Source organism: Cnephaeus nilssonii (assembly GCF_951640355.1).
Source record: "Cnephaeus nilssonii genome assembly, chromosome: 14".
Lineage (NCBI taxonomy): Eukaryota > Metazoa > Chordata > Mammalia > Chiroptera > Vespertilionidae > Cnephaeus > Cnephaeus nilssonii.
Genome location: NC_137085.1, coordinates 58,021,213 through 58,048,330, shown reverse-complemented (window position 1 = coordinate 58,048,330; position 27,118 = coordinate 58,021,213). Strand labels below are relative to the sequence as shown.

The 27,118-nt window shown below is 40.1% G+C and overlaps 1 protein-coding gene across 8 annotated transcripts in view; it reads left to right on the top strand.

Moving 5' to 3' along the window:
- BNC2 (basonuclin zinc finger protein 2) overlaps window positions 1-27,118 on the top strand; it is a 424,606-nt gene that overhangs the window by 273,136 nt on the left and 124,352 nt on the right. For all 8 annotated transcript variants that reach the window (XM_079789736.1, XM_079789740.1, XM_079789737.1 and 5 more), the window contains one exon: window positions 25,191-25,426. In XM_079789736.1, the coding sequence (XP_079645862.1) occupies window positions 25,191-25,426 (236 nt within the window). The remainder of the gene's footprint in view (window positions 1-25,190; window positions 25,427-27,118) is intronic.

The window sequence follows — 27,118 nt, the reverse complement described above, 5'->3', positions numbered from 1 at the left end:
CAAGTAAAGGCCAACATCTGGAACAACCCTCAGGCCAGTTTTGAACAACGGAGGAGCTGCTGTTACTTACGCAGTCTATGTTTGATACTACATTTGATGACCTCTTCTTCTCTGTCCCTATCTTAGTTTCTTAGGGCTGCCACCGCAAAATACCACAGACTGGGTGGCTTTACCATCAGAAATTTCTGGAGACTAGAAGTCCAAAATCAGGGTGTTGTCAAGGTTGGTTTCACAGTCTGAGAACTGTCTGCTTGGCTTGCAGATGGCTGCCCTCTCGCTGTGTCCTCAAATGGTCTTTTCTCTGTGATGTGTCTGTATTCACACTTCCTCTTCCTATCAGGACACCCATCAGATTGGATTGGGGACTGTACTCTCTACTGGCCTCATTCTAACGTAATCACCTCTTTAAAAGCCCAATTTCCAAATACATCACATTCTGAAATACTGAAGGTTAAGGCTTCAATCTCTGAACTTTGGGGGAGCACAGTTCTAAATAACACTTTCTAAATATCCTTCTCAACCTGAAGAAGTACTGCTTATGTCCCAAGTCCATCAAGAATCACGGGGCGGTATTGGGTTAAAACAGCCCTGCAGCTTCAGTGGCATGTAGATCAACATCTCTCCATCTTGGGGTATTTTTTTTTTTATCTACAGTATAAGGTTAATAATACTTTGTAGGATTATTGTGAGGATTAAGATAAAGTATGTGAAGCCTTTAAAATAAATGATACATGTTTAAAGTAACAAACTGGACAATGGATGAGCAATAAGGGCGGGGGGTCAGTTACTAAACAAAGGGCTTTTCATTTGTTCACTCTGATTTTTTTAAAGCCATCTTGTGTTACCATCATCTGTCTACTGTGGTCGCCTTGTGAGTATAAACGTTTACTGTGTCACCAGTTTGTTCCATCTCTCCAACTTCCACGTGCATATTACATTAGTAGTAATAGGGGGAAGCAATATTTCTTCCTTCTCGAACAGCATAAATTATTCCTGGCCAATGGTTGTTTCTAAGGCTTTCTAAAGGATGTAATTTTTCACCAAAGTTGAATAAGGGTATTTCTGTTGTATCAGACTCTGCTTTTCCTACTGTGTCATTAGAAATCCTCTGATTCTGGGATACTACTTTCGGAGTTTCTCAGATTTTACTATCCTTCACCACTCTTACCACCTTGACCTCTCTTTCCCCCCATAACACAGACGTGTCTGTATACAATTCAGAATACATGCACACACATTGACAAACCCTGGTCTTCCTCCATTCACGGGCAAATACAACAGTGAGGGGGTAGCTCCTAGCTTCCGAGGTGGCAGTGGGCTGAGAGCACCTCCTCTTTTTGCCCTGAGCATTTAAACTAACCGCCTCATTCTCTCCCTCTGCGCAGAAACCCTGAAGTCATGTCTCCAGTTACTTCTGCTCAGAGGTGAAATGCAGCTGTCTTCCTAGCTGCCTCACACAGTGCAATGTCTTCTGTGTAGGACAAGGAGGAAGTGACTTGTTTTTTTCTAGTGAGTGATTGTAAGTGGATGGAACAGCAAAAGACTACCGAGATATACCTCATAGAAGTGTTTCATCGTAGCACTGAACACATGCCACCTTTACTGTACTGTAAAAAAAAAAATCCCCTATGTTTACTATTAAAAAATAACCAAATGCCAAAGTCAGGTGTTCTCTACAGAAAGAAGAATTTTTTTTGAAAAATTTCTGCCAGCCTCTTTTGAATAATTGTTTTCCTGTATCTCCACTGTTGGCAGCATCTTTGGTTTCTTTATAAGATGTTGGATTTCATGGTCATTATTCATTACACACACACACACACACACACACACACTCATTCACTTCATTACTTTACAAATTGCTTCTCAAACCTGCTTGAATTGTTGACATTAGCAGTATCACAAAAATCTTAAGAAAAATGTTTTAAAAATTACAGCGAGTGGGTGATTAATTTATCATATATAACACCTGGGTTTTAAAATCACTCACTGGACCCCGATTCTATTCACAAATTACTTCCTTGAAATCTTTAGTACCATTGACTTAAGGGAGTGAGGGGGAACAAAGAAAAAGTTCCTTGAATATAAATAGGCATTTATTTCCTTCTGAATTAATAAAGGATTTCCTGCCCTTTCCTCCCCATTAGTGAATTTCAACTCTTTTACTTTGATATTAGAAAGCAGGGCTTTATTGTATTTAACTTTATTTAAAACAAGCTTTTTTGGGGTATAGAATGTCCATGCCTATACTGTATAATAACTTAGTTGGTATGCCAGAAATAACCCAGAGTTTCTAATTTTGTCATATTTCTATTTAGCATTCTTGGATAAAGGACTTGTGCATACTGCCACTTAGTTCACTTAACAACTGTATTTTTTTTCCTCCTCTGTTTTGCATTGTATTTCCTATGCTTTCCCTTCAGTCACCTAGAATGATCGAGTGAGTCTTGAAAAATTATTTTTTTAAAACATATTTGCCTAGCTGGAGTGGCTTAATGGTTGAGCATCTACCTATGAACCAGGAGGTCATGGTTCAATTCCTGGTCAGGGCATATGCCCGGGTTGTGGGCTCGATCCCCAGTGTGGGGGCATGCAGGATGCAGGAAGCAGCTGATGAATGATTTTCTCTCAGCATTGATATCTCTCTCTCTCTCTCTCTCTCTCTCTCTCTCTCTCTCTCTCTCTTCCCCCCCTCTTCCTCCCTCCCTCCCTCCTTCCCCACCCTCTCTCCCCCTTCATCTCTGAAATCAATAACAATATATTTTTAAAAATACATATTTTATAAGTTCTTGGTTCAAAAGTGCCAAATAATATATCAGGCTTCTTTTCTGGTGACATAAATGTTTATGTTGGTAGAAATTCAGTTTGTTGTGTTTTGACCCTTTCCCACCATACTAGAGTAGTTATTCTTCCATTCACCGAATTATAGCTTCCGCCAAAGAGTTTACAAAGTCTTAGGAATTAGTAAGTATTACCACACACACCCAGTGGTGTGTAAGGGTGGAGCAGGGAGAAGAGTGCTCCCACCTCCGAGTTTTCCTGGAGGAATCTGCTTCTAGTGGGAAGTGTTCCAATAGGACCTCCTTGCCTTTGTGACAAAAGGGAGGTGTGGTGAAAGGTTAAGAACTGTTGTACTGAATCATTTTTGTTTATTATTTCAAGATGAGTTTCAATGCCATTGTCTAGATAAATACTTTATTTCTAAACCATTAAGAGTATAAATAAAGTAGTAACATTTTTTTAAAAAAGTAAGTTATTTTCTAAATGATTTTTAGGAATATTTAATGATAATACAAACATCTGGAAACTTATTTTTTATTATGATGCGGTATATTTGATAAAAGAGGAGGGCAGATTTTAAAAAGGTAATGTTTTTCCTTTCCTAGATTAGTAATTTTTACTTCTGAGGAAGCCCATTTGTTACAATTACCTTAAAAAAATCCCACTGTTTCTTGGTATGTCTAGTAAGCATTTGGCAAGGATAGGAGGCTTGATGAATAAGAAATATATTACATAGTTTAGTGAACCCCACAGCAGCTTTCTCGGGTGTGAAATATTTTCTTCATAGAATACTTTGACTGTAAACCAATAGGATGTGCCATTCCAACAAGCTGTGTGATGCTGGAATTTTCATTCACTTCTAAGCAATCTGAACTAACACTGGTTATTTACTTTGGCCGAGGTCTGCCTGCAAGAATGCTTATTGCACTGGAAATCTTGAGACCTTTTCTTTATGTTCCATAAATGTGATTTCTCTTTACTATTTGCAATTCATTCAAGGAAAAGATAGTCCTACTTTATTACCTTAATTATTTGCTCATCAAGCCAGCTGCTTCTCTGCCAGTTTCCAAACTGTTCAGATTTTTTTTAATGTCAAATGAGCAGGCTTGGCCATCAATCAATAGATATTTATTAAGCATACATCACATGTAAACTACTGTGCCAGGTATTCTTCAGTTCTGTGCCACAGGAAGTAGTGAGCAGTATAAAGTTAATTTAGTGTCATATAGCAACCAGCTTTATGGTTTAATGTACTGTAAGACTTAATATTCATATAATCCATTAATTCCAAACCTTTTTTTTAAATAATTCACTGGAAGTAATTTTTTTTTTCAGCATCACTGAATTTGAATTCTCAGCTCTGTACTTGATATATCTTATCAGAACAGGGGTATTTATCTCTATAAATAACCCTCACACAAATTTAAAATATCAGATATGGTGTACCCCTAAAACTAATAAAATGTTATATGTCATTTATATCTTAGACATAAAAGAAGAAAATCTAGGATATCCCCATTAAATTTGAATTTCAGGCAAACAATGAATAATTTATTTTATTTTATTTTTTAGTATTAGCATGTACCATGCAAATTTAGCTGAGTGCCTTGTGATTTTACTAACTAGTCTGGCAAGCATACACCAAGAAAAAAAATCATAGTTAGGACTAATTTGCATAAGTCGGGGCCATTGGTTCTGAGCATTCTATAATAATAAATGTTTTGATTAGGTCAGTTCTATGTTTAAAATCACGAGATCTCTGTGGTGTTTACAAATTCCTCTAATTTTTTGGCAGCATGGTACTTTAATACGGACTTCAGCAGGGCAAATCAAAACTAGTCATTTTTCATTTTAACCCGAGAAAGGTCATGTGTCTTTATTATTTGTCCCAGTGTGTGCTCTTCTTATGAATTGTCTAAACATCTGTGAAAGTAGTTTATCCTCAACTGGTAACACTGTAATATTCTCTCTGACTTGAGTCCAAAAGCCGGTATAACTGCCCTTTTTTTCTTCCCTGCTTTTCTCCTCTTCCCGCCGCAAATGGGTCCTCATCATAAGCAACAAAGTATGACATTCCTATGACATCATGCTTATTCTGAGTAACTCAGCAGCAGTTTCTATGAGATAATTTGTAAATTTGTCAAGATCAAGAAAGGAGGGTGAGTAAAATGGAGTTTCCTCTGACAAAGGAAAGTAATACGCCCAGATATGAACCTGCAGGAAAGCGCTGGCCTTCCTCTTGCCTGCCCTGGAGGTTGTCCCAGGAAGAGGGAATTTTGCTTTGGGAGAAAAGTGTTGCAGGCTGTTGCTTAGGATTTAGTGAAATATATAAGAAAGGCATTAACGTGAGTCCTTAGCACAGGAAAGTAAGTGCAGGCTTCCCAGGGAATGCAGGCAAAGCCAGAACTTGATCCTTTGGGAAGATAGGTAGGTGGCCATGCTTCTCGGGCTTTGCTGAGAAGCACGTGGGTAGAAACCCCGAAGTCCTCTTCCCCTGGCCCACTGGTGTGGAAGAGGTGGGAACTCATGCTTTCTAGTAGTCTTAGCGCTTGCACATTGTGCTCTGAAACCTGGCAGTCCCTAGCTGCAAAATTCTCGTGTAATTAGGGAAACAGCTTTCAGCTGACTCCTAGCTCTGGCCAGGCAGCTGGGTCCTGGCCTTTCCATGGGACAACGTCCCTGAACATTTGTTCATTTATTTTTATTTTAGAGAGCAAAAACAAGGCCATTTTCCTGCTTGGCACAGGGGCCTCCTTTGCTTGACCTGAGGGCATGTCACCCTCTTCTGCTTCTCTCCTTTACTCCCTGATCACCGCTGATTAGCTTTAAAGGGAGGACACCCCACAAAGGCGGAGGTTTGGTGCTTGATTAATGGCAGTCACTGTATTCTTATTGAGTCCCTGAGCTGCTTATTTTGATTTGTTTCTCTGCCTGCCCACCTTTCAGATGATGCTTTGAATTCCCTAAAAAAAAAAAATTTTTTTTTAAATCATAGCACAAACAGTGCCTCCTCTTAAAATCCTGGGCACTCTGCCTTTTAGCTCTCCAGATCTTTTCTTTCCTCCTCCTCCTTTTTTTTTTTTTTTTCTAGCTCCATTTTATTCAGCTGGAACAAGAGGTGGATCTGGTAAATTCTGGTCACTGAAGTGTACAGTGCCAAAGCACTGCTAAGGAGTTTCTAGGGAGGACCTGGAGATTGACGCATGCAAAGTGGGAACCGCAGCCTATAAAGAAGCTTCAGGTGCACAAATGGGAGGCAGGATAAAGACTAGGTAAGAGTACAGCTCTGCTTAGGTTCACTTCCTGACATCCTGGCCCACCACTTACTATCAGAGTGGAATCGTGGCCAAGTTATGCAATTTCTGTTTTCTCCTCTGTGAAATGTGGATAATGATAACACCTACGCTAGAGTTCTTCCTAGGATTAAATGAGATAATCCACTTCGTGTTTAGTTGTTTTCATTATTGAAATCTGACAGAAGTGAAACTTCACCCTGGAGGATCTGACTTGCCTGCTTAGCTTAGTCTAGTGAATAAAAGGTGGGTGTGGCCAGACCAGTGGTCAAATCCCATTGCAGTTCTTTTATCTGTAAATTCAGATAATAATAGGAAAAACCTAACTATCACAGTGAGGTTTTGAAAGGATTAAATGAAGGAGTGGACATAATATTAAGGAGACTATCTAGAGCCTCACATCAGGTCAGAGGTGATGGTGTGAGCTCCTTCCCTTTCCACTGAGGTTTCTTCAGTGCCCAGTGGCAGAGTTTAGGGCACCAGTTCTTTTGGCCAAGGGGCCAAGTGTTCCCAGGAGAATGTGTTTCCCCCAGAAAATCCAGGACAATTCCATACCTTCCATTTCCCTTAAAATTCCATTTAAGCCCTATTTGAACGGAAGTAGGAAACACTTTATCCCAAAAGTCACATTATGAGAAAGAAATTCAGACCAGTTGAAATGAATTGTAGGAATATATATGTGTTGAAAGTTCAAAACCCAGAAGTAGATGAATTTGAAACAGGGTTAAAGCTACTTTTGCCTATTTCCACACCTATATTCTTGCATGCGAAGTGCTTTGATGGGCTAACCACTTTATCATTTTATTGCCCTTTATTACATCATAAATTTTTATATCTTGCTAACGATCCTACAGGAAGCTTAATTGTTTATAGGAACATCTTAATTAACTGGGGTTCACTAGGTTAAGCAGAACACAAATTGGAGGGGCTTATGAATGAAATACACGCAACTCCTCACATTTTATTCAGGTTGCCCTGTTCAGACAAACTAGGAGAGTCTGCTCGGCAATAATGACCCAATATGCCTCAGCAAGATCATCTTGCTACTCTCAGGTATTCTTCCTTCTCTTTTGTGTCATAAGTGACTGAGGACTGCTTCCAACGGGGACCTGTCCCTCTCCGTTTTTTGATTGAAGAGTGAAATCACTGACTGAGATACAGACGGCATTTTAGATAAGTTCCAACTTGTACCCTGGGAGGCATGAAATGTGGTTTATGCGACCCATTCCCTACCAGTCTTTGCCTTCTTGCATGGTAGATGTTTGTAGCACTTTAAAAGCTCCTTGAATTAATCTGTTACTAGTTAGCGAGCCTATAGCCAGAGCGACATGTGGAAAGTATTTTAAGGAGTTACTGCCACAAATGGATGGATTCATAAGCAGTGTCTGTTACGGGGCCTGTAGGAAGGAAGGTCCCTCTCTCCTTGAAGCTGCTCTTTGATACCCAGGGAAATCTCTACCTTGGCCTCCTAGGCCTCCCAGCCTGCTTGTATGATCAAATGGCACTACAAAAGCAAGTCCTAACCCATCTGGTTGAAAGCATGGACTTGTTGGGCCTTAAGTTCAAGTGGGGCCAAGGAATGCAAAGGCAGCTTAGAACTGGCTGTTCACTAACGAAGCCACTCTCGTGGATTTGAGCACTGGCAATGTGCCTAGTCCTAACTGAGATATGTTGTAAGTATAAAGGATACACTGGGTTTTTAGTCTTTAATATATACATATAAATATATATACACTGAGTGGCCAGATTATTATGATCTCTGAACGCATAATAATCTGGCCATTCAGTGTGTGTGTGTGTGTGTGTGTGTGTGTGTGTGTGTATACACTAGAGGCCCGGTGCACGAAATTTGTGCATGGGGGGGAGTGGGGAAGGGTTCCCTCAGCCCAGCCTGCACCCTCTCCAATCTGGGACCCCTCGAGGGATGTCCGACTGCCCGTTTAGGCCCGATCCTACCGGGATCGGGCCTAAACGGGCAGTCGGGCAGTCGGACATCCCTCTCACAATCCAGGACTGCTGGCTCCCAACTGCTCAACTGCCTGCCTTGCTGATTGCCCCTAACCGCTTCTGCCTGCCAGCCTGATCACCCCCTAACCACTCCCCTGCCAGCCTGATTGATGCCTAACTGCTCCCCTGCCAGCCTGTTTGCCCCTAACTGCCTCCCCTGCAGGCCTGGTCACCCCTAACTGTCCTCATCTGCAGGCCTGGTCACCCCTAACTGCTATCCCCTGCTGGCCTGATCGCCCACAACTGCCCTTCCCTGCAGGCCTGGTCACCCCCAATTTCCCTCCTCTGCCGGCCTGGTCACCCCTAACTGCCCTCCCCTGCTGGCCATCTTGTGGCAGCCATCTTGTGTCCACATGGGGCAGCCTTCTTTGACCACATGGGGGCAGCCATCTTGTGTGTTGGAGTGATGGTCAATTTGCATATTTCTCTTTTATTAGATAGAATAGAGGCCTGGTGCACGGGTGGGGGCCAGCTGGTTTGCCCTGACGGGTGTCCCGGATCAGGGTGGGGGTTCCCTTGGGGTGTGGGGCAGCCTGGGCAAGGGGCCTGTGGTGGTTTGCAGGCCAGCCACGCCCCCCGGCGACCAAAGTGGAGGCCCTGGTGTCTGGGATTTATTTATCTTCTATAATTGAAACTTTGTGGCCTTGAGTGGAGGCCAAGGCAGGCCAGGGCAGGCGGAAAGCATGGCTTCCTCCATCACCGAGGCAACTCTAGCCTCCTGCTCTTTCTAGCTCTGTGTCTACCATCATTTTTGTTGGGATTTATTTAGTTTCTATAATTGAAACTTTGTAGCCTTGAGTGGAGGCTTAGGCTGGCCAGGGTGTGCATCAAGCTTGGCTTCCTCCATTGCCAGGGAAACCCAAGCTTCCTGCTCGCTCTGTGGCCGCAGCCATCTTGGTTGGGTTAATTTGCATACTTGCTCTTGATTGGCTGGTGGGCGTGGCTTGTGGGTGTAGTGGGGTGATGGTTGATTTGCATATTATGCTTTTATTAGATAGGATATATATTAGAGGCCCAGTGAATGAATTCATGCATGGGTGGGGTCTGGCCAGCCTGGCCAGGGAGAGGGGACATGGGCAGTTGGCTGGCCTGCCTGCTGGTCGAACTCCTGGTCGAGGGGACAGTTTGCATATTAGCCTTTTTTTATATAGGATATACACTGAGTGGCCAGATTATTATGCATTCAGAGATCATAATAATCTGGCCACTCAGTGTATATATACATATAAAATTTCATTAAGAATTATTCTTATATTGTCTATATATTTATTTCATGTATATTAAATTTATTTTAAATAAAATAATTTAAAAAATAGTTTCATTGTTTATTTTTCACTTTTTAAATGAGACTAGAAAAATGAAAATTGCACATGTGAGTTGACTTCTATTTCTGTTAGAATCACTCTGCTAGGCCCTAAGTGTTAGATAATGTATTTGGAGAACCGGAGCTTAGGTTAAAGGGATTTGCTGGCAGAGTAGTTCAGATTGGTGTTGAGAATCCTAAAAGCCCAAGTCCTGGATCTCGTCCTCCTTTCACTCATCGCTGTCAACTCTGTCCCAGCCCTTTGTGCTTTCACACTTGCGCCATCACTGATCCTGCCCCCGGTCATCAGGAGCACATGCATCCTCTGTGTGCTGTCAGTGTACTCTACCTGGACCGGAAGGGTGGTTTCTGTGGGATACTGACCCCTCCCCTGGATTGGGAGCTCAGGAAGGTCACTTCCTCATCTCCTTGTGCTGTTACCGACCCCAGCATCTCCCCGGCAGGAGCACATGGAACAACGGTTCATGGCAGGTCTCACAAGTGTATCTCAGAGTCTCTGATTCCTAATTGCCAGTCTCTTTTCCAGCAGCCTGCAAACACCTTGCCTTTAGTCCCGTTTCTGCATTTCTCCTTTCTAGCCCTCACTCTGCTTTCACTTCTGCTGTTTCTTCTGTGTCTTCAGACAACAAAACAAGTGAAAGGTAGGTGAGAGTGTTTAGTAGCCTCACTAACAGGGAGTACATTTTAGAGAAGTTAAATTTATTTGATCATTAACAGATGTCAGCATTTTTGTTTTACTAGTAGTCAGAAGGATACGGTCTTGGAGTGAAATATCTTCCACTTGTATTTAGTAGTTCTTCAATACTCCTTTCCCTGCAAAAGTCTGAGAGTAAGAAATTCTCCCCTCCCCACTTTTGGCTGTTCAGGTTTTCTACTATCAATAATAATTAAAAAACAAATCAACCTCTAACATAAAAGAAAACACCTGTTTCGCTTGGAGAACTTGGCCAGGGAGGTCTTTTTCCTGACAGGCCAAAAGCGACCACCACAGGGCCCCTTATAAAAAAAAAAAAAATCATTTTTTTCTCTCTATTTCTTGTGAGCATTGGCAGAAACTCTGACAAGCAGTTCTTCATATTTTATTATGTTCTTGTCTGCAGAATCTCTGTCAGGCAAAAACCTTGTCAGCGGAAAACCTGTCGTAGGATCAGAGGAGACAAAAACAGGTGTCACACAGGCAGTCAAAACTGAAGGAAAAAAAGATTAGGCTAAAGAGAGAGAGGCAGACAATTACATTAATGCCATTGCTTTTATCTTATAGATGTGTGTTATTATCTCGGGGTGCTGAGTGCGCAATTGCCTCAAAGAAAAGTAGACAGGAGACAAGGGAAACTTGATAGTTATTAACTGAAGAGGCAGTGTGTCAAAGCTGGATGGGGTTCAAAGTTTTGCAAAGGAAAAAAAAACTGCAGGCAGCACGCAAAGGCTGTGTGGTTCTGCTTTCGGCTACATATACCTAGTAGCAATCTAACATTTTCTACTTGGAAACAGATCATAGAGAGAAAAATTAATGAAAGATTTCATTTGGAGGTTTTTGGGGTAACATTTATCCTGTATACGTGCGACTGATTCATAATCTTTTCTCTCTTATAAAAATCTTGCCACAATGTGAGACATGGTGAGGCATGAAGACAGGCATTTGTCAGTTCAGCTGTGTTGTTTGGATATGTTTAAAACACCTATTATCAACACACTTTTAATTAAAAAAAAGCTATTAAGAAGTCCTTTTACTAAGTGTGAACATCTGTACGTGCAAGCTGTAAATTAGGAAATCACATATGTGTGCCTCAGTCAGAGACTAAATGAACTTGGCAAGTGTTTTCTATTACTGGTTTTTAAATACAGTAAAATATCTAAAGGAAAAAAATGGCTACATTTTAAAATCTGGATTTATTTTTTTTATTTTGTCTGTTGATACTGATTAATAGAACTTTTAATTAGAAAGTATGGTCATTATCATTATCAAATTGGTAACCAGGATTCAAAGTGCTAACAAGCATGCTCCCTTGGTTTCTTTGTTCACATTGTTTCAGGAGATTTTACTTCTTTCCTGAAAGTTTGAACTCCATTACATATCTGTGACGGTATAAAATAGTGTTATTTTGCCAGTGGCCTCAAAGATATTTATCCTTGTGGGTAACTCATATGTGTCAAACAGCCAGCTAGTAGAGAATGGGATGGTAACTTCAAGGTTTCCTGGTCTGCTCAATCATACTTTGATCATATTAGCAGGAAAATCAGTTAAGTATTGCTTTAGTCCTTAACATTTTTTGTGCTCTTGCAATTAAAAATTGGTTAATCTAGACTTTTCCTAAGACTTGAGACTACCTTCTTAAGGTTTTTTTTTTTTTTAAAACGAGCAAATCGTTATATGTAGGGTCTTTTATTCCACCAGTCATGGATGCAAAGCAATGTGATACTTGATATATGCATTAGGCAAATCCAACAATCCAGAAGAAAACACACATCAGTGTCAGAAGTGTGTGTGATAGACCAGACTTGTAAGGGATTACAGTAGGGGGAAACAGAGAAAGATTGATTATAGATTTAGAATGAGATTTCAGGCTGACTTACTGAGAGGGGGAAGGAACATACTTGTGACACAAGGGGATGTTCGTTTAAAAAAAAAAAAGATGGAATATAATAATTTCTTTCTTTTAGGTATTTCTTACCAGATGCTGGCTTTATGTATCACTGCTCTCTTAGTTTTCAAATGTTTCTTCACCTCCTCTGATAGAGTTTAAAGCATATGTTCTATCAAAAGTAAATATGCCTTTCATTTACAATGTTACCTTAATGAAATTCTTAGATAGATATATGTGGTTTCAAGAAAATGTAGTCTTTAATGCTAATAAGTTGGGGTAGGGTGATTATTCTCTTACAGAAGAATTCATTTTTTATTTGTTTATTTAGTTAAAAGGACCTACATGTTTCATTCAAGTAGCATATTCCAGTCATTACTTTTAAAATGAGATGTTTTGTAGTCAGTGTGCATTTAGTTCATTGATCTGTACATTACATAAAGCAAAGTTTGTGGAGTCAACTTTCAGCTAGCCTTGATGACTAAAGGTTGGCTAGAATAGCAGCACTAATGACCCCCAAACCTGGTTTCAGCAAGTACACTCAATTACCAAGTCTCTTCCCAGATTTACTGTCAAGTTTGCAGATTAAATTTTCTCTTTTCCCCTCACTACCTTCTGATGGAGTTGCTGCAAATGAGGAAAGACATGCCCCCAAAAGTGGACCATGTAAGGAAGAGGAAGGAGAAGTGAAACCAAGAGCCTGTTTAATCTGCTAGCCAAGAGAGTGAGCTTCTGAACAGCCAAGTGTTGACAGTCTACTTTTATGTGTGCCTCAGTCAGACTTTAATGATTTCCAAAGTCTGTTGTGAAGACTTTATTATGCACAAGGCCCCAGGGGGGAAATGCCAATCAGTTTGAAATATTACCTATATAGTCTCAAGTGGAGCTCAAATTCTACCCTGGACTAATTGTGGGTGTTTGTGTGTGCCTATCCGCATACTCTCAAAGCTACATGTCAACTAGGGATGATTAAAATCCATAGGACAGTGGGGGGCTCATTGGAATTACTTTTGTCCCCCTTCCCTCCTTTACAGTCTAGAATGACATTCATAATGGATCATAAGATATTCATATATTTATCCCTCATGTATTAAGGGACAAGAAGAAAATGAAGGACCATTCACATAAGGTATCTAAAGCATAGTAATGTAATCAAGGTTTATGGAGGTTCAGTGGAATTTTTTTTTTTTTTTCTTAAAACACTAGCACACTATTTGTTCAAGAAAAAAAATAAACCCTTCACACATAAGGGCTGACAGTTTTTATCACCAGGCTCAGGGAACAACTCTTTCAGCTGCATGTCATTCTTTTTTTTTTCTTTCTTAAAAAAAAAATAATTCTAGAAGCAAGCCTTTTTTCTCCTTGGTATTAAATATCCTAATTAATTCAACCTTGACAGTTACAGTTAGAAAGTTGTGACTTAAATGGAACATGAGTTATTTTGTACTTAATTTGCTCCCAATTACATAGTTCTTTTCCCCAAAAGTAGGGAATAAAATGTGTAGATCTTAAATATTACTTCAAGTCATAAGAATTTTTTCTCTTATGAACAATCATTGTCCGCCTTTGTGATTGATCCCCTGATTCACTAAAAAGTTTTTACTATGTCATCATTGCCATTTACTAATGTTCTCCCCAAGTGCTATGGCTTTTATTAGGATCTGGCTTACAATCTACGGGTAAGTTAAGCCTTGCCTTGAGCCCTGAGGCCCTGCCTACTAAGAGAGCTGAGTCTTATAATGGGAAAGGATTGATGTTATAATGATTCCAAAGGGCCCCTTTATGATGAAATTCTAAATACGCGAAATCCCATTAAAGCTGTACAAGTTCATGGGCTAGCTACATTGAAATGACATATCATTATATTGGGTATAGTGTGCATATTATAAAGTGTGATATAATTGGAAATTATTGGTCACATTAGCAAGAATGAAGAGCCACCATCCTCATAAATTCAGAGGTTATGGCCTGGGCATTTGAAGTAGGAAATAGAACAATAGTCTGTTTATAAGTAATCAAAATTTTAAAATCTGACCCCAGAAATTCCTCTAATAAAATCTTGTCACTCACAACTTCATTTTTGAATTCCTAACGTAATCGTGGAAAGAATTCCTAAAACAATCCCTTAAAACACACGTTAAATATTAATCAATTGGAAATTAATAGTATTCTAGGTCCCAGAGCTCCTAAAAGCTGACCACTTGATGCTGTTATAATTTGGAATCCTAAGGGGAGTTGAGGCAATAGATGGGGAGTTCTCCAAACAATTAGCCGGGCAATTTAAGGCTCACTGGGCTTTCTCCCAAAATTAAAGAATAAGGCTGCTTTAATTTTTTGAACTTGTAAAATTGCTTCAAATTAGCATTTAAAAATTTAAAAATATCCAGGGCAGGATTGGAAATTAGTGAAATAAAAGGTTTCCTTTTAGGCCATTTCATACAAATTTTTAATTGTTTTACTCAGTAAAGTAGGTGGCTTTGAAAAATCACTCCACTTTGCTAACTTCTTTTTTATTGAATGGCTATAAGTTTCATATTGCCATGCCTGAACAGCTATTAGGTGGAGCCCACTGGACGTAGGGCCTGAAATGTTCAAGTATGTTCCTGTGAAAACCACCTAAGTCACTTGAATTTGGCTTTTAAAGAAAGTTATGTTTTTTTTAAAAAAAAAAAAGTTGTGGAAAACTAAGAACTATAAACTGTCACTGAGAGCCAATTTTCTAGGATCAGTGAAAAGCACTTTTATACTCCTACATTAAGAAAAAAAAGTATCTGAATATGTTCTTATTTCTGTGACCTTCACAGAAAATATTGGAAGTGAAGTCTGTAGAATTACAGGTTTACATTTATTTTAATTTATTTGAAGGCTTGGGGAGTAATTCCTGTTATTAAAAATTGAAATAAAAAATTGTTATTCACATTTCATTTGACAGATGCAAGTTCCTTTCTGACTACACCCCCCTCTCCCCAGCACGATTTTATATACTCAAACACTGAATTTTATCAAGGACATTACTTTGTTCTCTAAGTTAGCAATACAGTTAAAAGTATGTATTACTTTACATTTATTATATATTTTGCATTACACTTTATGCTTATTTTAGATTTACCTTACACACTTACATTAATGAACCACAAAAATTCCAGCTGTTGTTCTTATAGTGATTCTATTCTTGACAGAAATGAGTTTTCTTCATCCAGACTTATGTGTCATTTTTGTCTTGTGGCTTAGCCACCATTCTCCTTTGAAAAACTATAGATCCTTTCAAAGTGTTTATTGAAATTATATCCAGGCTTCAATTTCTCCTTTGTTTCATAGCCAGAAAATTATCAGTTTAAGCTTCTGTTTCAGGCATTTTAAATAAATCCAGGTAAATTATGTTCCCTCAGTAACTTAATTCACAGTGTAAGAAGCTCTTATTGTATGATTTCTAACTAGTACCCATATTGTGCAGTTAAACCCCCCTTTTTTCCAAGATAAAGTTCTGCATACTAAAGAGAGTTTGCTTTTTATTTCTCCAGGCATTTTACAAAGGAAAAACAATCTTTTCTTTATAGATGCTATTCTTAAAGTCTTATTGTGTCACTCTTCTCTGACCACTTTCCAAAGTCTATACTGTACTTTTTTCTATAGCTATGAGACCATAAATCTAGCACATTTATCATACATCTAGTGATCTGTGCTATCATTTTTATAATGTCTATACATTATGATATATTTTATGTACTGTGATTAAGTTATTTTCTTTAACAATACTAGAGTTCGTACTGTTTTTGCCTAGAATTCCATTGGATACCTCCATATGATGCTTGAAGTGGTAGGAGAGGGAATAAGTTATGCAAAGCTGGTCAGAATTACTGCTGGCCTGCAGCTCCAACTCACTCTCTAAACTGCTCTATTTACCTACCCCCATCTTTCTCTAGAGGAGTACAAAAATGAAAAGGAAAGGGTTGAGAAAGGGACATGGGTGAAAATAAGAATTCGGTGGTATAGTGGAATCATACATTTAATTCTTCAGTGCAAATACATAATGGCCTTTTCCTATTCTCTGTACATTTAACTGTATTCATTCATTCAACAATAGGAGGGCTAAACACCTTGAGGGATTACATTTCAGTTAGGGTTGCTGTTTAGCATCAAGCTCTTGTTCGTAAATAGGCACATAAGTGACCCATTAAATGGGTAACATATGGTTGGGATGTACATGATTGGCACATGTAAGTGCCATGATTGTTGAGACAGATTTCTCTTATATGAGGGGACCTGTCCAGCCTTCATGGAAAAAACAATGTAGAATTTGAGTTGAAGCTAAAAGAAAAGGCTAATCAAAAGGCTAAATAAGAGGAAAGACACTTAAGAACAGCATTGAAAATAAAAGAAATCTAAGAAATGTAGTTCAGCAGGTGGAATCCTGCCTGTCTCTCTAGCTTTATCCTGTGCTTCTCTCCCTGTTCATGTCACAGCAGAATTGGCCTTGCCTGGGACACCCCCCCCCCCCCATTTAATTCTGTTCTCATCTCACCTACCCAGTTTGTAATTCTGCATGTTAATGGGTATTTTAAAAGGCCTGATTTCCTCGTTAGTCTATTCACTTCTAGAGGGCCTGAGTCATATTTGTTTTTTCTTCACTAAATCTCTAATATTCCTTTAGTGACCAAATACTAAATGCTAGGAATGTTTGAAAGGCAGTGAGTACCTCACTGTGGTTGGAACAGAAGGCTTATGTCAGAGTTTTTAGGATGGGAAGTAAGTCTGTCTGTCCAAGGTCTCCTGACCCAGGTTATGGATTTTGTGTATTGCTGTTGGGAGCAGGGAGGCAGCACCATTGGAAACCCTGGAGCAGAGACAAGACATTCTAAGCTGTATTTTGAGAAGACTGACTTGAGGGTTGTACTAGGCCAGCCAAGAGTCACTTGCAGTAATGGAGTTAGGAGAGTCTAAAAACCTATACTAAAGCGAGGGAAGGTAGGCCAGAAAGGGGGGATCGAACCAGAGGAAACATCAATGTAAAAACTTACGGGTACTAAGTAGTTGGAGATCATTTTGAATGTTCTTAATGTATTATGTTCATTGAGAAAAACAACACCAAGAAGATAGAAATTTGCATCCATAGTGTGACCTCAATGATATAAAATTATGGATTAAAAAAGGTAGATGCATGTGCACAATAGTTGCCTTTGGGTAGTGGGATTATGGATGGTTATCTTTCTGTTTTCTCTTTCTCAAATTTATAACATTTTTTTTTCAGTGAGTACCTATGACATATCCAATAAAAAAACACTATCCCCAACCCCGCAAAGGGTATTATTTCAAGCATTTTTTGGCCTAGTTTCCTAGTCCTACCTTTTACAGCAATAGGGGGCAAGAACATGTTTGGAGTTGAGGGCAGTGAGCTTGGGTAGAGCTCAGTGTACAGGTTAGAGACCACCTGCAGAGAGTAGGATTCCTAGAGGCAGATTATTCAGCCAGGCAGCTGGAGAGGCAGCTCCTCTGGAATCCTGACCTTTCCCCTGCATCGTAGTTGAGTTCCCCTTCAATACCCCAAATTTATCCTGTAACCCTGCATCACCTTCACTCCAAGCATCTGTTTTTCTCCTGTACTCCTTAGCTTGGTCTTGATTCTGTATTCTCCTTGAAATTAAGGTAGGGGGTCTGTCTTCAAGCTTAGGCTTGCGTATCTCCAAACGAATTTTGAAAATGAGCCACCCTAACATTTCATATGCTGAGTAAACTCACCAAGGTCATACAGCAAGTAGGTGGCAGAGCTGGGATCTAAACCACCCCTGGAGTCTGTCATAGAAACTGTCCTTAATCTGTGGGACAACAAACACCACTGGGAACTTTACATTATTGCTGAAAGTCATTTTTTAAATTATCACTGAAGACTTAGCTGTCTTAATTGATGAAAATTTTCACCAGTGCCTATGGTCAGATGAAACTGCCAAATCTGACTTAATTTTAACTGAGAAAAATTAAACCCACATTTCAATTCAAATAGAGGTATTAACATATATTTTGAGAAACATAATAAAAACATCAATAAATTGTGGGCTATGTTTCATAGATTACTAAAACAGTCCAGAATAAAAGGTGGAGCTAATAAAGTTAATTTGGTTTATAATAGAAATACTATTTCTCACTAGTTAATATGTAATGATGTACTGTAATATATAACTTAAATGGATTTTTTAAAATGAAATGAGGAATATATTAGAAGCCATGGTATTACTTTGATAATTTGGTTCCATTTGTGTATCACAATCAGTTGTTGGACTTTAGGAACAAATTAGATAAGGGTCATATATAAAAACATTCATTAATTTGGCTAGATCTCATGGTCAAAAATGTTTTGTGTATTTAATGAAACAAATTATATTTAGCTAAAAATTAAGTGCTTTGGCATTCAAATAATAATTTATTTTAATTTTAGTTTTAATAGGATGTGGAATATTGCCTAAGATGGCAAATGGTTAATTATAACTAAAATAAATATTTTTATATTCTTTGATTAAGTGGGTTGTAACTACCTTATCAAATGATAAGCATAGTTTCTGCAAGAAATCATGTAAAATTTCTTTCCACAGGTTGTATCTAGTATTTTACAAATTTTGTAGGTACCGGAAAATGTTCAAACTTAATTTGAGAGTAGACATCACTTACATGCACCCAATGCTTCTCTTCCCAAGTGATGACACCACCTAGCATTAGGAATAGTTGAAAGGAATGGCTTATCTTCGAGTAGGTGGGGCTGGGGTCAGGAGGAGCCATTTTCAGTATTGGGCATTTTTGCTTCACTCTCACAAGGTATTTAATAAAGAGTGATATAGTATTAAACTAGATAGGAATGCAGACGTGAGTGCATTATCATTGCTCCACTTTCCATTTTATTTGAATTCTGAATATTCCAACACAGACCCAATACCGGGTTATAGTTTCCCTTTAGTCGTGTATGTATAGTCAAGGAAACCTTTTGCAGATTCTTGGTACTTTTATTAATCATTAGAGAAAGCTTTCATGCAGCAATTGAAATCACCAATTATTTTGTCACCCAGGAGAGTTTTACACCCTGGACCAGTGAGTATCCTAAAAGGCAAGTCAGACTATACCTTTATTTCATAAAAAAGGAAGGGTACTATTTTCAGAGAAGAAATGGGAATGGATAATTTGCATGGACTTGCAGGCCTGTTCTCAGGTGGATTGATTTTAGGAAAGAGTAAATATAGGATTGCAGGATCTGGAAATTGAGTTCCTATGTCTCCATACCTTTTGGAAGGCCTTCCCATATCCCAGGTTTAGGCATATAAAGTTTGAAGTTCAGTGAGTTAAGGCATCTCCTAGGGGAGTATTGTAAAATTTTCTACTCTGGTCATGTGATTCTAGTCCATTCCTGTCCCCAAACTCTATCTGTGATTTTCAGTGGCCTGTGTGTGGTTTCTATCAGAAGCACCTGTGATGATTTTTCAAACATGACCATCTCCCTCTTGCTCTTCTCCTTTAGGAGGCTGTGGCTCTGTGGCTGAAGTTTATCCAGCACCATAGTCCGTGGCTGTCACTGCTAAACATGTGCTCTACCCCCCAATCTGGCAGTCATTGCTTTAATTAAACTTCTGGACACTTGTCAGACTTTTACATGTAAAAGTATAAATCACTTTTATCTTATAAAATATTTAATATTTTCTATATCCTATTAAGAAGTGAACTTGTAAGCTTTCTACAAGTTTTGGCTCATCTGACTTTTTATACTTATCTCTAAATATTTTGCCTCAAGAGTTACACATTCTTTGGATATCAGTGCTCTTACACACACATCATTAGTTCAGTGGTTCTTAAAATATTGTCCCTGGCCAGGCAGCATTAGCATCCTGTGGAGATTTGTTAAAAATGCATATCCTTGGTGTCCAGACTCAATGAATCAGGAACTCTGGGGAGGTGGCCCAACAATCCATGTTTTAACAAGCTCTTCAGCTGATTCTGTTACATATTTATTTAAGAACCTTACCTTAGCTCTCCTCCTTTCTTGCTTGTAAATACCTAGTTTTCTTACAAGACTATGCCTTCCCGGCAGAATTTCCCTCTCTTCTGTGTCCTAAAGTACTTTATCAAATTTTTTTATAGCATTTATATTGCTTGCATCTGTCTACCTTTGAAGGTGGAGGCCACAACATAAATTACTTTTGCATCTGCATGCGACACCAACCTCGGTGATGAGTTAAGTGCTGGTGAATAAATGAATGTATGCATGAGTGAAGGAGAAGAGCATTTAGGAGGAGTGGTGATCAATAAGGTCAGCTGCTATGGAGAGATCATGGAAAATAATGAAGGAGTAAAGCTATTGGATTTCATAGTAAGGCAGGTGTTGGTGACCTTTGAAATGCTTGCTTCAGCAGAGTGATGGGCAAGAAGCCCAGATTGCTGGGAGTTAGGGACTTCTAACATGATGAAGATTTCCAAGTTCCCAGAGTTCCTTATTGACTATTTATCTGAACATGTGGTAAAACAGAATTTTTCTTGGGAGACATAACTAAGCTGGTTGCTTAACCACATTGAGTCCGAGATCTCCAAATAGGTGATAATAGTAATAATGTGTGTTTTTTTAATTTTTGAGAGGATAAAATGAGATTATTGTAATACCCTAGGATGATGCATGCTACTTAGTTAGTACTTGAAGGTTCATTTCCTTTATTCCCCCATAATTGTTTTTATTTATTAATGTTGATGGCACTTATCACCCTTTATAAATTTGTGTAAGATATGAAATTTTTAAGGATATTTCATTCCAGTCATTGGAGAAACTGCATTTGACCTGGAACTAAAATACTTTTTACTGACACCTGCTTTGAAATTACATGGTACCCAGCTGGAAACTCCAAAGGTAGTTGTCTTAGTCAAGGCTCTTTTAGATAGAAGTTACAGAATCCTTCTCCAAGCAGACATAAAAAGAGATAGTTTGTTGGCCTTTGTATCCCAAGATTCCAGGTAAGGTACCAGCACCCAAAATGACCATGTCCGTATCTTCTGGATCAAACAATATTGGCAATACCTGGTCTTTCTCAGATCACCTGCATCCCACCTGTCTTCCACGCGATTTTTATTCTCAAGCATATATTTACCAGCTTGAGATTTTGAGAAAGAAAAATTTCCCACTACTTATAACTAAAGTCCTTGATGCAACCTCATTGTTCAGACTAGTTCACTTGCCCATCCCTGTGGCCAAGCGACTGGGATGTGCTGGTTTTCCAGGACTGGCTTAAGGAATACTCTGTTTGATAAGATAGGGGAAGAATGGTTCCCACAAAGGGAAATTCAGTTTCTGTTACTAGAATGAAAGAGAGTAGGTGCAAAGCAGGTAAAACAATTGATTCCATTTTATTGTGTAGAAAAATATGTTTTCAAACCATGCTTCTGGGAACTCTAGGGTTCCAACTGAGAGGCTTAAACAAGTTGAAGAGAAAAAGGGAGTAATAAGCAAGTTCTCTAATCCATGCTCACTCCAGCTTCACTTTCATGTTGTTTTTTTTATACCCAGTTTTGGGTTAAGATTTTATTTGAAAATGATACTTTGGCAATACCATTGGTACAGGACAATTTAGCTGGTGGTTTGGCCCATCTATATATATAAAAAGCTAACATGCAAATTGTCTCCTTGGGATTTCGACTGGGAGACCTGACTTTGATCGCTCGCTATGATGTGCGCTGACCAAGAGGGGGCGGCGCAGATCGAAGGAAAGCCCCGGCCAGCAGCCAGAAGGCCCCAATCGGCCCTGATCACCTGCCAGGCCTAGGGACCCTACCTGTGCACGAATTTTGTGCACCGGGCCTCTAATAAAGTATAAAGCAGGTGACTATCATTTCCCACTTAATGCCATTGAAAAAATTCTTGCCCTAACTTGCTTTCATCCCATTGACCCAACTCATATTTCTAACCCTACTAAGATCCAGACTTGAGTCCTCCACATTCAGACATAGGAAGATCATGACATTTGGCAGAAGTCCAGTTTTCAGTTTATTGATATTAATGACACTTTAAAAATCATCACTTACTCTTTGTTCATCAAGGAGATGAACAGAATTCCCCAAAAGTTGTTGACAACTTGGTGACTCACTATGACCTGACAATTATAAAGCAGAATTCAAGAAATGTGACAGATCATGTTTGATGATATGTTTATGCCAAAATTTAGAGTTGATATCTGCAAGCTGGGCATTTTAATATTGTTCTAGCCTTCGTCTATGGCTTATCTTCTAGGTAATTGCTGCTTAAATTGCACTCTTAGGACTCTCTCCTTATCTGTTATTGAATTTTTAAAACCTATCCAGTTCACCCTTTTATCCTCCATAACAGAGCTCAATGTGGCCAGGTGCTTGTATAAATAAAGTTTTATTGGAACACAGACATGCCCATTAGTTTCAGTCTGACCTGCTTTCATAACCGCAGAGGTGATTAGTTAGGAAAGAGAATGTAAGGCCCATAAGAAGTAAAAATATTTACTATCTGGTCCTTTACAGAAAAAGTTATTGACCTGTGCTCTATGTCTCTATGGCTTGTAACAGAATTCCTACTTCATGACATATGTCATACTTATGAAGAAGAATCAGGTAATGTCCTTATAATACTCTCACTCTCTGGTGTTCTCAAAAGTATATCTAGGGAAATGTTTTAGCCATACCTATTCCACCTGTGCTCTTTCAATTATCCGAACAACTAGAAGCCCAACGCACGGTATTCGTGCAAAGGGCTCGGACCCCGCTGCCATGGCGGCTGCCTTGGCCCCCTGCCCGCCATGGCAGCTATCTCTGCCTCGACCCCCTGCCGCCGCAGCTTCGTCCTGAAGGTTGTCAGGAAGGACATCCAGTCTAATTAGCCTATTACGCTTTTATTATTATAGATTTCTCTTTGTTTCTCTACCCTCAACAGGTTAGTCTTCTTTATCTTCTAAAAACTGTCAGCCATTTTTAAGGAGTGGGAGGGAGAAGGCTGATAGTCATATCAGCTTCCCACCTAGCCTTCGAACACATTGGTACACACACCTACATATACTTAGTGCATAAGTACAAGGTCCAAACACATGGACAAAAATCAGGATTTAGTGTCATTTAATTCCCCCTACTAAACCCTCTCGATTTCCTATTTGTTGTGGTATAAGCGGAGTATTTTGCGATGAAGTGATTGATCTGGGCCAGTAGGGTTGATGGAAGAGAATTGGAGAGCAGGTTTTCCCTGACCTGGTCACTGGATTCTGGAAGCAGAGCAGCCACTCAGTTAAGCTGTTCTTGAAGAACGGGGATAATAATACTTCTTTCCTGCATTTTTGCAGGCTAAATGCCCTGTGGGGTGAGAGAAGTCTTCATTCCCTAGGCTTGTGAATCCCTTATCTTTCCCAGACGTTAAATTAATTTTTAAGGCTATTTATTCAAAGTTGACTCAACCACTAGAATAGGAAAGATCAGACAAATCAACTGCAAGAAATGAAGTATGAGAAAACCCGAACTCTTTGACAAAGTATTCCTGGGAGTAAATGTGTTGAATGAAGCCAGCGGGTAAATGATAAGGGCCTTTACACTATGGATGTAAGAAAGCAATTTATCAAGAGTACATGAACTCTCCAGTGACCACAAGTCAGGAGGAAACCAGAGTGGAGGAGGAGCTCTGAAAAACTACATTTCAAATAAGTAAAAAGCGTGTGTGTGTGCATGCACTTTTAAATACCTGCATTAATATGCAGAGACACTGGCATATTAAAATAAGTGTTACTCAGAGTGCACATGTACAATACAGTACAGCACATACCATTATGGGCTAAGGTGGAGGGAAGGGTGGGTGAGAAAAGCCAGGCAGGGGTTTAGAACTTGCAGAAACATTGGGTACTGTACTCTAAGGTATAGTTAGGATTTGAGCCTTGATGTTGTTATCTGAAAGCCACTGTCCTCACTCAAGAGATTAGATGACCATCTTTTCAGGCTCAGGTGTTTATCTGTTTTAATCCCCAGGAGGTCATATGTGTATAATTCTTACAGTTGATCTAATGCTTTTGTGTCCTCTTAAGGAGTTCAAAGCACCTCTCATTCATTATCTCATTAATCTTTGCAGCAGCATCTCTTTGAGCCCTGGATATAAGACAATGTTATCTTAATTATTCTCTTTGAAGAAACTGAGGAAAAATATAATTATATTATTTGCAATAGGGTTCCCATTCACTCAGATAAGGATGGGGACTGGAATGTATGATCTTATCTTGGCTTTAACATCTAGGGGAGGGAGATAATTTCTTAGATTTGTGGAGGAAAAGGCCTAATTGTTGCAATATTAATTTAATTAAAATATTTACTCTGAAAATGGTCATCCTTCGTTTTCTGTACTGAGGTAACACAGCTGAAATTCACAGAAATTCTCAAACTTTGAGTATAGTCATTGTTTTCCATTTTCATTTGACACTAAACCCTGGTCAGAGCTGTTTTAAAAGATGACTAAATTATGGCTTGAATGTATTTTTTTTCTTTGTTTTTGTTTCTCCTGGATAGCTTTTATAGAATATGCCAGTGAACACTAAACTAAATCTCACAGGTGAACAGCAAGAGGTAAAATTGGGAGACCTAAGTCTCTGGATAATCTCCCTTTGCTAGTAATTTAACTTGAGAGCCCTACACTGATGTCAGCTTTCCTTCTTATTCCTTTTAAATTAGGCCTTTTAGGCCCCTGTATGCTGAAGAACATGCTTCTCTTCCTCTTTAAACCATTCAGGTTTTATAAGGGGTGGAATTTATTTTTTTAAAGTGATATTGGTTGAGCCTGTTCTTAGGACATAAGGTGCAAGTTGTTTTTTCTTTGGTGGGGGAAGGGAGGACACCATGATAACTTGGGCTGCACCATAATTCAATTAGCAAATTAATTAGTCTGGTTTGTAGAGTCAGCCACAGTCATTTAGAAACATCCTCAGTGGCTCTCTTTCTGAAAGTTGAATACGTTTTGTATTTTCTTGCTGTCTTTTGCAGTCTGCAATTTATAAACGAAACAGGGAGGAGGTGGGAAGAGAACTATTTACTTTGCAAACTCTTGCCTAAAAAGACTCATGTGGTTTTCCTGTGGTGACCTGCAGCCTTAGAAATGGAGCCCTGATCACTTCCAGTAACTTGTTTCTGCTTTGTCTGTCCCCTCCCTTTGTCTCTTTATTCCCATCCTCCTCCGGAACCTCGCTGGGACCACCACAGCCCTGGATAAGCTCAGCACCCAGCACCTGTACCACCCCACGCAAGTGGAGATTGTGCAGTCCAACGTGGTGTTTGACATCAGCAGCCTGATGCTCTACGGGACACAAGCGGTGCCCGTGCGGCTAAAGATCCTGCTGGACCGGCTCTTCAGTGTCCTGAAGCAGGAGGAGGTGCTACACATCCTGCACGGCCTGGGCTGGACGCTACGGGACTACGTTCGGGGGTACATCCTTCAGGTAGGGGGAGGACACTGAAGCTGGCGTCTGTGGCCAGCTCTAGGAGGGGTTGGGTGAAAGCCCTTGGCAGGCAAACCTGGTCTCCTTCCTGCCTCTCGCAGTCCCAGGCAGGCACACCCTCTCCTGGTTAAAACGGTGCTTTTGGCAGGCTTGCGGGGGGATTGGAAAAAAGGAGTGATGTCCCCGCGGGCTGACATCAGGCTTCAGGGGTGTATGTGAGGAAGGAAACAGTGGCCTGTTGCCTAGTGTTGCTTTGTTGGCCTCTTTTTGAATCCAGCTCTCTCTCCCTGCACCATGAGCGCCCTGGCTTCTCCAGCAAGTCTTGCTGTAGCCCTACTCCAGGGGAGGGCTCTTTGAGGTGGGTGATGCCTGTGTGGAAATCCGAGATTACATTTCATCTGGGTTTAGTCAGGCTTGTTCTCACCCTTAATTTGTAGGTTTGGTGTTTTGTTGGTTGTCTGTGCACCCTAACTAATTATTGCTTCTTCGTCCAAATCAAAGGAAGAGCTGTAATGTCTATAAATTCCCCGCTTTTGTAACCAGTCAACCTTCACACTCCAAAACATGCGGGCATGCTTACAGATTTGGCCTTCATAGCACCTGCTCTTCCAGCCCAAACCCCCTCTTTGTGTCAGGAGGTCTTAAAGCTCTTCTGGGAGGCCCGCAGCCTCCACTCCCTTCCCCCGCAGCCTCCCTGCCCCCTTCCATCATATTTTGCAGCATGTTAGGAGTGGTTTTGCATTGTGTACTTGGCCTCTGAAATGTTTTTTATGGCCATCTGTCTTCCTACGACCCTTGAAGGGTAAATGGTTGAAAACAGCATGTTGGGAGACCCCAGGACCCAAAAAGACTGTGTGGATGATGAAGAAGTTCTCCCTCCTGCCAGAGGAAAGCATAGTGGAAAAGGTAGACTCTGAAGTGATTTTTGAAATTTCCTCTGGGGATAATACCAGGAGAATTGAGCCCTTCAAAAAGAATTGCTTTTGGCTCTGCCAGCCTGTTTATTCCCCGAGTTACCTTGTGTTGTGCGCAAGGCCTTGGCTGCCAGCTTGGTATGTGAGGAGTAGGGGCCCTCCCGCAAGTCTTCCCTCGCTGTAACCTGGCATCAAAACACACATTCCTGTCATTCTCCTGTGTGGTCCCCCCAGGTGTGAGCCAGGGCAGGAGAGCAGGGGAGGGGTGATGAGTGAGCGCAGAGAAAGAGGGGAAGTGGGATAATCTTTCTGCGCCCAGGACTGCTATGGGAGGCAGAGAATCGTATTTTTTCGTTCAGTGAGATGTTAACCTGGAAGGCGCAGAAAATGTGGCCTTCTGAAGATGAGATGATGATGCTAATAGGAGTAATTATATGTTACATTTTTAGTGTACAGAAGACTTTCACAAGCATTCTCTCATTTGCCTCAGGATGGGGACATTTCAGTGGGGTGAGGGGAAAGTGAAGTCCTGGGTGGTCAGGGGAACGGAGGGGGCGCCAGGTCCAGGAGGAAGGGCCAGGAAAAGCAAAGCATGGGGCCAGTTTAAGGGTCCCCGATTATGCTGCCTCAAGACACACCCGGGCCAAGTCTTTCTGCAGACGTTTCCACAACATGATTATGAATGTCCATTTTGGATTGATTCTCTCCTACAACAGGGGTGGGGAACCTTTTTCTGCCAAAGGCCATATGGATGTTTATAACATCATTCGCGGGCCAT